The sequence below is a fragment of the Copadichromis virginalis genome, linkage group LG20 (assembly GCF_057382275.1).
Source record: "Copadichromis virginalis isolate Kocher_CV1m ecotype Utaka linkage group LG20, C_Virginalis_male_GT1.1, whole genome shotgun sequence".
NCBI classification, from domain to species: Eukaryota; Metazoa; Chordata; class Actinopteri; order Cichliformes; family Cichlidae; genus Copadichromis; species Copadichromis virginalis.
Window position 1 is genome coordinate 19,204,649 of NC_140637.1, and position 15,143 is coordinate 19,219,791.

At 40.3% G+C, this 15,143-nt stretch overlaps 2 protein-coding genes across 4 annotated transcripts in view; one reads left to right on the top strand and one right to left on the bottom strand.

The window, feature by feature from the left end:
* Positions 1-102: 102 nt before the first annotated feature.
* On the bottom strand, positions 103-5,207 carry taf11 (TAF11 RNA polymerase II, TATA box binding protein (TBP)-associated factor). Of its 2 annotated transcripts, none has more exons than XM_085443778.1 (6): positions 5,109-5,207; positions 4,567-4,756; positions 3,147-3,277; positions 2,966-3,053; positions 2,758-2,854; positions 103-2,669 (listed from the first exon to the last, which is right to left on the bottom strand). In XM_085443778.1, the coding sequence occupies exons 2-6, from the start codon at positions 4,732-4,734 to the stop codon at positions 2,539-2,541; spliced, it is 615 nt and encodes a 204-aa protein (XP_085299904.1). In that variant the 5' UTR covers positions 4,735-4,756; positions 5,109-5,207; the 3' UTR covers positions 103-2,538. The 2 variants fall into 2 exon arrangements, with proteins under 2 accessions (XP_085299904.1, XP_085299903.1); XM_085443777.1 differs by having other exon boundaries at positions 4,928-5,206.
* A 630-nt stretch (positions 5,208-5,837) lies between these two features.
* The window catches only part of anks1aa (ankyrin repeat and sterile alpha motif domain containing 1Aa), a 59,930-nt gene continuing 50,624 nt past the window's right edge, over positions 5,838-15,143 (top strand). For both annotated transcript variants that reach the window (XM_085443775.1, XM_085443776.1), the window contains exon 1: positions 5,838-6,391. In XM_085443775.1, the coding sequence (XP_085299901.1) occupies positions 6,222-6,391 (170 nt within the window). In that variant the 5' untranslated portion in view covers positions 5,838-6,221. The remainder of the gene's footprint in view (positions 6,392-15,143) is intronic.

Here is a 15,143-nt window from a genome sequence, read left to right on the forward strand (position 1 = left end):
CATGGCGAGCCTGATTCATTTCAAATTCCACCTGGTTATTTGATCAACAGGGGGGCATGGTTACGCATAGAGGCTGAATCATTCCCCAGTGTTATATGTATATATATTTTTTTTTAGTTGCAAAATGTTGATTATGCTTCTTTGGTACTGTGAAACGATGTGCTCTGTGGCTGAATGTCCAATGAAGGCAATGTGCCTTTCCCTTGACGGTAGAGAGGTTGCACACAAGGTTCAATTTATTGACCTGATTGGATTTGTCAGTCCAGTTCTCTGGCATAAAGACATCTGAGAATATACCAGCTAGCAATGGTATAATACCTGTGCTCTTTGTGTTTTGTAGCTTACCAGGAAACAACTCAGACTGATAGTGTTATTACTTCTGTACACTTGTATTGTGTGTAGTGATTTGACATCATAGACCTGACTTCATTTTGTGTGTTGTTTTACTGCCTGTGTTTTGTTTTTAAGCTTTGACTTATTACATTGTATTCAAGCCATATCAATCAAAGAAGGTGACATTTATAAGAACTATGGTACTGATAATGTAATGTATATTTGTCAGATTTACTACAACACTCATATTTAACTGTATTTAATCCTAATCTGCAGATATGATCTTTTCAGGCCAGTTGCAAGTTTAAATTTCTGTCCCTTCCCATTATCCACAAATCTGTTACATGGATTTGAAGCGATTGACTTGTTTATCCAAGACTGGTTGGGTAAACTTTTCATGAAGCTGTCAGTTATATTTTATCTAAAAGTGTCTTAATGTTAAATTAGCGTTTTGTTATTTTGCCTTTTGGCAGGGGTTTAATGGTTGCACAGCTGTCACAGAAATCTTCCACTCACTTAAACTCATAACGGTCCTTCTGAGACCTCTGGTGGTGTTGACTTGCCAGCATACACTCCATTTAAAATGTTATTTATCATTTTAATTTTTTTAGAAAGTGCAAATTTACAATTTCAATTTGCACTTTAGCAAATTTACAGCCTGTGACCGACATTTTATGTTATTAAAGAGGAATGTTAGATGTCAAAGCAATAGACACTCAAGTTTATCCACAAACATGACAAAGAACCGTAACACTACACTTTTTTGATGTGGAGTTCTTTAGTTCACGGGGTGATCAATTACCTGTATAACTCAAAATATCCTCTATCTATACATGTAATAGAACATAGACTGCCTTTTAACCTCATTATCACTTAGAGATGTGATATTTCTCAGCTGTTGGTGTTTGCTTTTGCATGCCTGTAGTAGACGGATATATTGGTACGGAATTGAACGTGCCATGCTGGATGCATCATGTAGCTCTGAGGTTTACCCAGTTTCTTTCTCCTCAGTCAGGCTTCCATGTTTAGTAGCATTTTTGTTCCACAAAAAAAAACAAACTGGTGCTTTAAGTTAAATCTGCTCATTACCTGTTACACCAGAGTTTATTTGCACTCCAGAGCAGGCCAGGGTTTCTATGTAAATCTAACTTTTTCCCAGTGTGCCATGCAGAAAGGAAGTGGACAAAGAGTGGTGTAAGATTCACTCCAGAGTGTGGTGTGCTCTCTCTCTAGATGCATGTGCTGAAGTGATGTTCTGTTGATTATACCTTGTGGATTACTTGCACCTGTGTGGTATAGTGGAGATTGCACTTGTTTTCATGTAAATCACTTCAAATGACTGGAGGAGTAATTGTGAAATCTTTCTAAGTGATGCAAATGTTTGGACACTTTTTTGTGAGTTGTGTAGGATTAAATAGAATTTTATATTGTCTTCATCACTTAATTAAGACTAATTTTAAACTGGTTCTGTGAACCAAACGTAGTATGTAGAGATTAATTTAAGTAAAAAAAATAAATAAATGATTAATTGCTAAACACATTTTGTCTTTATCTTTTTCAGCTGAATGCATGTTTGTATGTTACAATGTATCAGAGAATTTATGGCGCTGTCTGAGCAAAAAACTCAAAGTATCATTCTGCTCATTTTACTAGTATAATGCAAACTTGACTTTAATCTCAAAGTACAATATTTACAAATACAGTTTAAACAGAATTTATCTTCTTGTTTACAACCTGCACAAAAATATAAACTGAAGTAACAAATGTCAAGCACCCAGTTTTCCATCAAGTCTGTCTTGAGTTCAAACTATTTCCAATTCCAGTTCATGGTCAATATGGAATCAAACTAAAAATGATGTTTGCATTTTCAGCTTGGTCCTAATCACATTAAAATGTTTCAGTCAAAAAGAAAAAAACATTGACTATTAAAATATAAAACATGTTTTAAATAAAACCATCATTTCTCACTGTTTAGTTGCAACCAATTTAATGATGAGAAAAACGTTTACCCCGACTTTGAGGGGTGAATGACAACTCAGCTTTATTTAGCAGCTGCCTTGACTGCTCTTCAGGACTGCAGTCACTGCCTACTTGGCTGCAAGATGTGTTAAGTGGCTTCATGGTGAGTTTTCCATATGCTCTGCACCACTTATTAAATTACTGGCATTTATCCGTCATCCTCATACAATCTGCAGCTCAGGTGTGTCAGTGAAAGAGAATGTTCTTGTACTTTGTGTTGGGAATCTGATCTCTACTCTTCAGCCTCCTCACTGCTTCCCTCATGTGCTTGGGCTGAAGTGGTGGTGTGTCTCCCCACTTCTCACAAACATCCAGAGCTGTAAAGGCAAAGACACCTCATGAAACTATAATTCATACAACCTCGTAGTCTGGGTGACTTCGGTTTTCTTAAATCCTCCAACTAACCTTCCTCGACAATTTCCCCAGCAAAGACCTTTGCAATACCAGACATGGCAATAACAACATTCTGGGACACCGATGATCCTGTTATTGACTGGATGAGCTAGAATATTAAAATAAGAGACATCAAATCAATACAACATTTTCAGGGTTTTTTAATACTTCCTCTATTATTATTATTATTAAAAAAAACAAAACAAAAAAAAAACCTTACCCTTTTAATGGCAGCCTTCGGGAATGCAGAACGTCTGTACATTTCATAGCGATTCAGCTGCTCTTCAGAAAATGATGACACCAAAACTCTGAAAATGTTATGGAGTTATAGCGAATTTTCGCAAATTACATGATTTCAAGAATAAGAATGATGATCTGTGAGATTAAAAAGGTCATCTTACTGCATCTTCTGTATTTCATCTTCATCAACCTTGTGCCGCTTCTCCTTTTTCTTCTCAGGTTCCACTTTTAACCTTTTCAAAGGAGGCTGGCCAGAGGTTCCCTCTTCCTCATCTTCTCCCCCTGGTGTTTCCTATCCAGTGGAAGACAAAATTATTCAGAAATACTACAAAGACAGAGACACCACTGTGAAACCACATAACAAAAACACAAATGACAACCTAAAAATTCAAATCTGATCATTCAGGTTTTAGGATTTTTGTTGGTTTAAACTTTTTAGTATACATATGGTCAGTTAAATGATTTTTAATGTAACATTAATTTTACTGTAATACAATATTTATTTAAAATGGAACTGAAACAGTACATTTAAGTTTGTCAACCAACTGTCTAGGGTATTCTTGTTTTGGCTGCTCTCTTTAGGGGTTTCTTCAGTGGATCATCTGCCTGCATCTCATCCTGTTTTATTATACACCAAACTCGTATATGTCCTCCTTCACTACATTCATAAACCTCTCTGTGGTCTTCTTCTTTACCTTCTGTCAGCTTCATCTTTAACATCCTTTGTCCAGTAAATCCACCATCCCTCCTCTGTAGGTATTAGAACCATCTCAGCCTTGATTCTCCAACTTTGTCTCCAAAATACTCAACCTGAGGTGACCCTCTGATATACTTATGTCTAGCCCTGTCCATACTGGTCACTCCCAAAGAAAATCTTAGCATCCTTAAACTCCACCCCCTGTCTTTTTGTTACCCCCACTGTCTCCAAACAACACATCATTGCAGGTCTCATTACCATCGTGTAACCCTTCCACCCTTGCTGCTATCATTCTGGCATAAATGACCCCTGACAAGCGTCTTCACTCGCTCCACCATGGCTGCATTCCCTTGTTCACTTCCGTTTTGCACGGTTCATTGCTTTGGATGGCTGAGCCCATATATTTATAGACACACTCAGTACCTCAGCTCCTTACATCTTCACTTTTAAGCCTATCCCCCTTTCATTCAAGTACATATATTCTGTTTGCTTCTACTGACTTTGATTCCTCTTCTCTCCAACCACCTCTCTTCTATCTGCTCCCTACTTCTCTGCCACTCCTGCTTTATCATGCTGTAACAGCAATCCTCCCTTGGCACCCAATCATTTCCTCTCTCTAGATCCACGGGTCATTTGTTACCATATTTCCATCTCTATCCTTAATCGCCCTAACCTTCTTCAAATACTTTCCATCTTGATTTCTCCATCTACCAGTCGATTCAAGTTCTTTTTCTCCTTCCTCACATACATCTCACTACAAGCCTATGCAGTGCGTCTAGCCTTCCAGTACTCCTGTTTACTTTCTTCATCGCCCTACTTATCCCACTTTTTCTTTTCTAACCTCTTTCTTGAATAACTTATGCAAATGACGCTCCGAAACTCACATGTTTATTTTCTTTAGGCTGATCTTGCGACGATGTCTCTAGGTTTTCATTTGCAGGTTTTTCTGTGGCTGAAGGATTTTCACTCTCCTCTGACTTCAGGTGCTCCTCGTCGGTAGGAGATGTCCTCTTAAGTGCATCATCACTCTTGATACGTGCAGGGTCTGCCATTTTACTAATTTCACTTTAGATTCTGCAAATATCAAAGAAGTTGATGAGATACTTACCCCAACTCTAAAAAGCTAGCTACAATTGGCTAAATTACTTAATTGTTTTAGCTAGCTAGCCCAGAAATTAGGTACATTAGTATTAATAGCAGTGTATGGATAAAAACTTTACAAAAAACAAACCAGTATGCACATACCCTGTACGCAGCTAGGCGTCAACAAAGCAGCGGCAACAGTCTGGCCGTCAATTTAAGCTAACGATAATTAGAAGCTAGCGGGGGCTAACACATGCCTGATTGATATAATATACCCCAGTACACAAAAGTATATTCTAATGAACGCAGTAGCTACGGATTATATAAATACGTAACCACCTACAGTAAGAGGTACGATGCATCAAATGGCTAATTTCCCTGGTAATGTTGCTAACACAGCATACGCATTTCCGTTTCCGTTTTGTACGAACTTTATTAACACCGCCTTCTGTGAAGCAACCAGCGAAGGACTATGGAAGTAACGTTCAGATGTTAGGAATAAACAGGTCATGTTCGTTCATTTGTTTGTTCGTTTCATTTTGCTTTGTCTTTTTGCCCCTTAATTACAGCGCAATATTCAGTGAATATTCAGGCTGCAAGTGGCTTCTGTCTGAAATAAATAAAGCATTATATATTCCTTGATTTTCTCTTGTTATTTCCCAGATTATCTACTTTCACTGGACAAAATGCTGTAAAACATTTATTAATTTGACCGGAATTAATACGATTAAAGTTGCCTAGCTGCTAATGTCAGGTAGTTCCATTGATAGTAAGAGTAATTCACAGTTATAGTTATTCATAAATATTTATTCTTAATTTGTGTTCTTCTTCTTCTTGTTATTATTATTGATATTATTACTAGTAGTATTATTTATACTTACAGCTACCAATCAGTAATTTATAAAGCGTTTAGTAAGTAATTAAGGGACTATATATGGACGTTTACTGTGGATACAAGAGGTCAGAGGCGACCAGATCTTAAAAGCACTGAATGGGTAAATCCTGCCTGTCTCTATTCAATGCGCCATCTTGCTTATATCCATCCACCTTCTGATTGAAGCAGTAAGGGCGGCGGTGATAGGGGGTATAAATGTGTGTGTGTGCGAATGCGTGTGCGTCTGAAGGGTTTCGGACTGGAGATGCATAAAGAAAGGGCAGTTTCGAGGAAGTGACGGACGACGCTCAGTGGTCTGGTCAGAGGAAGTTTGTTCGATGCGCCGTGCTGTTGAAAGAAACTTTTCACTCCAGTGAGCGCCAGAAGCACCCGTGGATCGGGTCGGACGGATCCGGCGGCGGAGGGAGCTTTTGTTTCCCCTTCACACTTAGCAGCACTGAGAAATAACTTGAGGTCGGGAGAAAGAGGGGCTCGCACAGGAATTTCACTCCCATAACCGACCCCCCTCCCCTTTTTCCTTCTTTTCCCCGCGCCTCCTTTGATTTCTTTCTGGGATCCGCGATGGGAAAGGAGCAGGAGCTTCTTGAAGCGGCGCGCACGGGAAACCTGGCTGCCGTGGAGAAGCTTTTATCCGGGAAGCGACAGTCCGCTGGCGGATCGTCTGGGACCGGTGGAAGCGGCAACAGCGGTGGCCACGGCGCCTCCTCTCATCCGCTCTCCAGTCTGCTCAGGTAATCTTGGGGAAAGCCGAGGCGAGGTGGCTCTGACTACATGGGAGACAGACAGCAGCTTTGCCCCTGGCGAATATTACCCAATCCTTTATTGTTACTGCAAGAAACGATGTTTCATGTTTGCATGCTTCCCTGCATTGTCAAACAATCGCAAGCCAAACCAGTGCAGCGCCCAAGCAGTGGCATGCTTCTTTGTTAGCCTACACCTCCTGTGTTACTGCCATTTCTACTGTAATGTGCACAAACAGCCTGAGAGGAAATTATGCAATTTAACTAAAGAAATCTGTAACGAATCGGCCCACGATTACGTTTAAAGAAACGAATTGCAGATGTGTCAGTAATTATAATGCTTACATAGAGTCTGGACGTGAACACAGTCACAGGTCTGGAGATGGAAAGTCTTCTCACAATTGGATTCTCATTGTTTAGCAAAATTATCTTATTATAAGGAAATCTTTGTCGTATGAAACCTTATTGACTATCCTCAGACTTGTGTGAACCAGGAATATGACTTTCTCTTTTTAGTAGTCACTGGAGGAAGTCCTCAGTGAGGTAAACATTTGATGTGGTTTGTCACATCTATTAAAGACCTACTCTGTATGGTTAGAAAGAGTTAGCTCTCCTTCCTCCTGCTCTCTCTGTCAGCCTTCAGTATTTATGAGGTCACTATTAAAAACTGAAAAAACAGCCCAGAGTTATATAAAGTAGCTATCATACTTGTCCACATTGTATTGTCTGCAATTGATAGTGACTGTGGACATAATCAGATTCAATTACCCAAAATCACACACTGGGTAAAGCTAAAAGATGTACTAAAGGGACAAGCCCTTAGTAGAAGTATACGATCCCTCTAAGGTTGTGCAGATGTTGAGAACATTAAAAAAAAAAAATCAGATAAGGTATTTTTCATTTTGTGTTGTATGTTATCTGCATTATTGGCTCGCCACAGTTTGATTCTTGTTTTTCTCTCTGGTGACAGATCATGTTTGTTTGTTTTAATCATGAAGTTTCTGTGGTTTACACAGTGTGTTACACACAATATGAAAACCTGCAAAGAAAGAATTTAAAAGTCCTTTTGTTGAAAAAGAGTCGACTCTTTAAAAATATAAGGCTTATAGCTTTTCTAAATGCTGCCTCTCATACAACCTGCAGGTTGCCTGTCTGTGGTTAAGTGTATGTCAATCATATAAAATTGCTCCCTTGGGTTTCCCGGTAACAGCCGCCTTCCTCTGAGGGAGAAGTGTTAAGGCAAAGCTCGGGGTGATGCGCCACTGTGTTACTTCGTGGAGACTGCAAGATTTGCTTGAGATTATTACATTAAATTCTCCTAATTGGAAATCCAATTCAGAAATGTCATGCGGTGAAGGCTGACTCGTCTCATCCTCACTGCTCCGTGGGCGGACTGGCGAGTCCATTGTGTCATCTCATTTGTCTTGAGCAATCGGTGTTTGGCAATGGGATCTCTGGGAAATTATTGGCTAGGCTCGGGAGGAAATGAATAAATGAATAGGTGGTGTGTGGATCTAAAAAGCTTCTGGCTGGCGACACTTGAGAATACTGGACAGGCTCTTATAAGAATTTGCATGAGTGTTGACTATGACTGGCTGCTTTGGAGGGCTGTTTCTGTTCTGCATGACATTTGATTTAGTTTCCACAATGAAAATGTCAATACATCTAAGGGTATTACAGTGGATTGGTACAGTGGCACAGGCTGTGGGTTTGTATGTGCATGTTTTTTTCCAACCCCCTTTTATCAAAATCTCTTTGCAACCCATTCATCATCCATTGTTAGAAAGTGCAGGCCTTTAATCCCGTCAGAGGAGATTTGATCTCTGGCTAAGACAGCTTTCTTTGGCGAATTTTCGCCTGTTCTGGTTGTGTCAGCTTGTACCTCCGCTTGATTCCATGTTCACTTCTACTTATGTAATAACACTTTTCCTCACTTCAAGTTGCTTTTCAGGCTCAGTTATATGAGATGACATATAATGACAGTTATTGCTGTTGTCAGTTGCTGTTTGTATTTGACCTTGTACATTCAATATAGTGGAAAAACCTACTCGTTTATCGCAGAAAGAAACCACAGGCGATGCAGATGAGTGAGCTAATCAACTTTTGTCCCATTCCTTGGTGTTTGTGTGCGCGTGTGTGTGGGTGTGTGTGTACTCTGGAATGGAACGCATGTTACGACTTGCAGTGTTTTTGTGCGCAGGCTGTTGTACAGCTCTGCTCGGCTGAATGTCTGCTTTCCCAGGAGGCGGCATCCCAGCCGTTGCCATGGTACAGACACTGACCCCCGGCGTGTTTAACACCCCTGCCGCCCCAAACATTTGTTTCATGGTGCTCCATTAACACCGAAACGAGCTGGGAAGGGCTTCCTCAAGTAGTAAGATCACAGTGTAACCTTTTTAGTACTACAGCACAGCGGCGGCTACTCTATTTAAGTTACATTAATCTAATTTTAGGGCATATATTTACTTGTTTTTCCTCCATACTGTAGTTTTTACTAGAAGCCCTATGACCCTTTTTGAACCCAGAGGTATACAGGAAGAGACCAACACTAGTATTTCCTGGCCCAGGTCATCCAAACACAAGCAGCTGCAGCGGTTACACCGGAGGTAAGACAAGTCCCTGGCAGGGAAAGTGCTTGCCCACTGAGGGGAAATTAACGGAGGAATGCATGGAGTCCTGGACAGACGTTCTGAGAGCTTAGCCAGATGAGGGTTGGTCTCCCAGTTCCACAGCCGTGTCCTTTGTCCCACTGACAAAGCGTCAAATGGTGCTTTTCATATTCATTTCAGCCCAAAAAAGACCATTCTGGGGCTTTTCTATACTTTTTTTTTTTTTTTTTTTTTTTTTAGTTTTACAAAGAAAATTGAGCTGTCATTTGGACTGAACTGGACCACCTATTAAGAGTTCTTATTTAGCCGTATGCGTCTGAAAGATGTTGACTGAAAGAAGTGGGGCTTTTTCAGTGTTTGGAGATAAACATCGGCTTAAGATATTCACGAAGGTCTCTTGAAATATAGTTTTCCTAAGGGATGTTTTTCTGCTTTCTGAATGCTCACTAGGATCATCAGCTTTGATACTTGGTTAGCATTTTAAGAGGCTTGGGCAAAACTCCAGATCTTTCCATCCCATTACATCCACAATTTCTGGCTCATCCCAAGCAGACCCATGCTGTCAGGCTGCTGTCAGCCGAGAGAATATATGCTGCAGGAGAACTTGCACCTACTGTCCTTTTGAAAACACTATTTCCTCTAGCTTCTCTTTGTATTGCGACCAGTGTGCAAGTATGTGTGAAGATGGGTTGCAGGGATGACGTGTGTACAAAATGACGGGCTCACAGCGGGGTTTGGACACCCACTGTCCTTAGCTGTGCTTCAGAAAAGCTGGACTTTCTTCACAAAATGTCATTTTGAGACATTTTGCATGAAAGTCTGTGTTAAGAAGGTAGCGTCTACTTTTTCACAACCACAAAGAGCCTCAAATCATTTCCCGGTAGAAATCTGGGCCAGCAGCAGGCATGGCAGTTACATTTCATCCTGTGTTGACCTCTGAACTGAAAGAATTTGTAGCTGCTTCAACCCAGGAGGGAGCAGTGGTAGCTGGGAAATCTAACACCACCATGTTAGCATTCCAAGAGCATCTTAGTTTGGGATGCTCTGCTCTATGCATTATGTTTCCGGCTCGTGTTTGTGTAGCCTGAGAAAGCAGGCTGAAAGGCACTCAGTAGTGATGAATTCCACACATGTGTGAGAGGCGGGAGCAGAAGCCGACAAATACTGCATGGGAAGGATGCTGTATGTAGCCCTCCATATTTTAAACTAGTGCTGGTTGGCTAAAAATAGATTTCATCCAAGTGGGTCAAGGGGTTCTTCATTAGCTTTGTGGGGAAAAGGCTGCTTTGAACCAGTCTGAAATTAAAATATAATTAAGGGGGCCAAACATCTAGATGTTCAGAGACTTCCAAAAGATTTATTTTACTTTGAATATCAAATCAATAGCCCCAATTTGGGGCTATGGTTCAGCTGACATTACAGAGATTTATGTACAGCCCAGTGGAGTAATGGAAAAACATGTGGTCCTGAAACTCGTCTGGTTTCTGAGATAAAATGCTGTCATTTACACTTTCTATCTGCTCTTCCTGCATTAAAGAAACAGAAGTTGATATGACAGCTACACACAGACACCTACACTGACTCTTATGGTCATGTGTTTATGTGAACCGTATTTAACACCAGCTACTAAAAAACGTTTAGTAGCAAATGGACAAATATAAACTAACGTTGATGAGCTTGCTATTTCTGTGTGTGTGTGCGCGTTTGTGTTTGTGTGTGCCCATTTTGACCAAATTTATAAGAAGAAACTTTCTTGTTGTGTGCAGGCCCACATGTGTTCACTGGCTACTTGCAGCCCCCCGCCCAGACCTTTTCATTTGCCTTGCCTTCTAGGCGGCGTCCTCTTTTATCTCACACTCTGCTGCTCTCAGCAGACTCAGCGGCCCACCTGCTGGGCCCACACCAACCTCTACTCCACCTCAAACTTAAAACATGTTGTACTTGTAGCCAGATTAATGACAGTGCCCCCAGTGTGTTGACACAGGAAACAAATTTGCCTCAGTCTTTCTTTCTTTTCTTTTTTTAAATTCCCCTTTGCTTTGGTCTTCCTGCAAAATGTAAGAAAGAAACTGAACAAAGTTCTCTGGAATGATTTAACCTGTGACTAGGCAGATTCACACCAGACTGTACCTGTGAAACGCAGAAATGCATCTACTTTCATATTCACACCCACAGATCACCACAAAGAAGGGGAGATTAGTGTCAGAGTCATTTTAAAAGTCATTGTGTCAAATTTAAAGAATGACCGTGCTGGCGAATTTCTTCTCAGCAAAACTGAGAATCTTAAATAACTCTAACTGGATTCTACAGAAAATCAATTTCAAGAATTGGCTTGTGTGCATAACAGAAAATAACTGCCTATCAATCCAACAAGATTTGAGCTGAAACTGAACATGAGCTTGTTCTTTCAAGCAAAAGGCTCAGCGGATGCCAGGGCAAACATTCAGATGTGTTTCATGTGCAGGAGCATCAGCTGTGAATCTGCGATTAAAAGTATTCTTGTTCCATCTCATTTTTTTTTTTACGTCTACCTACCTCACCTCCAGCACTTTCCATGCAAGTCATCTTGATTATGCTGCCTCGCACTGGACTGCTCTGATCATAGTGGGCATATGACATATATTCACACCTCCTGCTGTAACACAGTTGCACTGTGAAGTGCTCAGTGTGGTGTATTTATGAGGCATGAAGTCTTAATCAGGCTTCATCAAGACTGTGTCGCCTGGTGAGCTGCTGCATGTCTGTCACACAGTTTGAAGCGTTTCAGACTCTGGTAGCACTAAAACAAGATCAATACTGTTCGCGAGCCTCGTTGAAATGTTTACGTCACAGTTAGGATTTCTGAAATGAATGAGACTGTTCATTTATTTAACTAATTTCAAAGACCTCTTGCCTCAAGAATTCTTTTTGAAGCACTTTAATCAAAGTGGGCGATCAGTGGGTCCTCCACTTTGATCCAAGCTAAAATATCTCAGCAGCAACTATGTGGCTTGCCTTGAAATTATGGTCAACCCTAGTCCCCAGAGGATACAACCACAATTGGAACCACAAGGCTTTCATTTGTGGTTCAGAGTAATGTCTGCTGACAACTATTGTAGCGATTGTTATGATATCTCGTAGAGACATTTGAGTCCCCCTCAGGATTCCCTGTAATAACTCAGGTGATCTCTTAACCTGTCGCATAACACTGTTCTCACTGGGATATTTCTGCTAGCTTGAGATGTATAATGTCTACGCCCTAATCACCAAAGCGGGGAGCATTGTGTATCTTCACTGATGAATTTTGCCATAGTCATTTAGCTAACAATAATGTACCTAAACACAGTGTCACACAGCTGTTGGGCATGAATAAAATTCTATTTGATACCTAATACAACATGAGCTCACTATGAGTTCTAGAAAAGCTTCTCCATAAATGGTCAAAACGATAAACCACATGACCAAGAAGTTCTCTTTATCAGTAGCTTTAAGACTTGTTAGTCACAGACTTGTTGAAGCCGTGCCATACTTGTGTCATGCATTTGAAATTTAGTTGCCTAATACGTTTCCCTGTGCCAACTAACTCGTTATACTGCTTTGTAGCTATAAACACGCTCTCCTGTAATTTCACCTGTAACAATGTGTATGATGAGCACGTACTGCTTAATTACAGTCATAGCTCTTCGGTCCTAACATCAATTAGATGTTTTCATCTTAACAGTCTTTTTTTCTTCTTTGTTTATCAAGTCAGTGAGTGTAGTACTCAGCAGGCATAGGGAACTCTGGCCAGTGCTTCAGCCTCTGCTGAGGAGAAGATGTTCGAGTAGACTATTTGGCAGCAGGGCATCTGGTTGTAGCACCTGGCAGCAGTATGCATAATTAAGCCCAATTTCCCTGACGGTGGGCGACATGTGCCAGTCACTGCTGGGCTCACTGCCCTGGCCTAGACTAATCCCTGGCAGTGTGGTTACACTGCTAATAGGCTGGAGGGCAAATCTGTTTATTTGACACTGGGTTCACACACACCTGGGTTCTTATTTGCTTAAACCTACTACTGCATTTTGCCTTGCTCTTTCCCGGGGCTCAATGAATAAACATTTACATGCACTGTATGTCATTTTTACCACCGATGCACTCTCAGTTTAAAAATTAGATATTTGATTATATTTTGCTGGATTATCGTGTTTGTTATGTTTAACTCCAAACTAATAAAAATCCTTAGAGTATCTGACATGACTCTGGCAGAAATCATGTTCACAGATGAAATAATGTGCTAAAACTGTCATTTACATCACACTGTTTGTTAATAATAAAAGAGCTACACGTAATGTTAGCTAATGTAGATGTGTGCAAACGAATGCAGCTTTACTGTAAATGACATGAGTTCACTGGCCCAAGATGATGTAAGCTTATGGGAATGTTGATCAAATAATGATAAAGTGCTGAGGTTTTTATTATACCTGCAGTGCCATGATTTTGCATTTTGCATATTTCTGATACTTAGACAAAGATATTACGATTTTATTCATTAAAGGAACTTCCTTTTTCCTCATAGTCAACTAATTGCCCCCTAAACGTATTGCTTGTTGTACCAACTGTTGCACAAACTTACAGCCAGACATTTTCCTTCTGGATTTTCTGGCAGAGAGCAGAATTCATGGTTCCATCAATTACAGCAAGTTGTCCCAATTCTGAAGCAGCAAAGCAGTTCCAGACCATCACACTACCACCTCCACGTTTGACTGTTGGTATGACGTTCTCTTAATGAAATACTGTATTTTTCCTGATATGTAACAGTCAGACTTTTTCATCAGTCCACAGAATATTTTCCCAAAAGTCACGGGCATCATCAAAATGTGTTTTGGCAAATGTAATACAAGCCTTTGTGGGTTTTTTAGGGGGATTTTTTTGTTTTTTTTTTTGGTCAGCAGTTGATTTCACCTTAGATGCCATTTGTGTCTCTTTCTTATTGTTGAATCATGACCTCTAACCTTAAGTGAGGCGAGTAAGGCCTGATTTTAGATTTAGATTTTATTCCAGCTTCTGTTCTGACTTCCTGGATGAGTTGTTGATGCACTCTTGGTAGGCTGACCACTCCTGGGAAGGTTTACCAGTATTCATATTTTCTCCATTTGTGCGTAATGGCTCTCAACGTGTTTCCTTGGAGTCCCAAACCTTTTCCAGACTGATATCAGTCACTTTGTTTCTCATTTGTTCCCAAGTTTCTTTTTCTCGTGGCATGATGTGTTGCCTTTAGTCTACTTGACTTCACAGGCTCTATTTAAGTGACTTCCTCCTTTAATGGGTCTGGCAGTAATCAGGTCTGGGTGTGGCTAATAAACTTGAACTCAGCTTTCCAAAAAAATGTAGTTGATCACACTTAATTCATGATTTAACCAGGAGGAGCAAAATAGTTTTCCACACAGGGCCAGGTAGGGTTGAATAGCTTTTTTCCTTTTAATATATGGAATTACCATTTAAAAGCTGAATTTTGTATTTACTTGGGTTCTCTTTGTTGAATATTAGAATTTGTTTATATAAAATAATAAAGTGTGACAAATATGCAGAAGAACTAAGAAATGAGAAAGTGGTGTGATCAGTCTGCTATTCATTGCTGACTAGCTTTAGATGAGTCAGTAACCCATACGGCCTTTGTACCCGACACCCACCATTAGTGAGATAAATTGGTCTAAATAAATAATACATCAGTGACTTTTGGACTTGAGGGAAAGAAAAGTTTATTATTAAGCCTAAATATACAGTATATATGACTAATATAATATTGTTAAACCAATAAAATAAAGACGGTAAAAATAAAAGATGGAAAATGCTCTTATCCATCCTCATCTCTTCGTAGCCAGGCTTTGTACAAAACAGAATTACAGTCCTCCAGAATCTCTTTCAAACTTAGGCCTCATCCTGCTGATATTCCCTCAGGCAAATTAAGGATTAGCTCAGCCTTTCAAACAGGAATTCCTCAGTCAGTTCCCATGAATATGCCCCCTCCCAAACCAAATCAGCTCCGTTTTGACCATTGCCCAGCTATGGGCCTAAGCCCCATCCCTCAGTTAGGTTGGTTGTGAGCCGTAGTAAGAGGATGAAGTGGATTGTCGAGCACCACTCTGACTCATGCCCTTGAGTACCACGCTGCCAAA

Coding starts and splice junctions, on each gene's coding strand:
- taf11 (XM_085443778.1), bottom strand. CDS start 4,734: ATGGCAGACCCTGCACGTATCAAGAGTGATGATGCACTTAAGAGGACA. Junction 2,855..2,965: donor CGAAGGCTGCCATTAAAAGG/GTAAGGTTTTTT, acceptor TTAATATTCTAG/CTCATCCAGTCAATAACAGG. Junction 2,670..2,757: donor TGGGGAAATTGTCGAGGAAG/GTTAGTTGGAGG, acceptor TTGCCTTTACAG/CTCTGGATGTTTGTGAGAAG.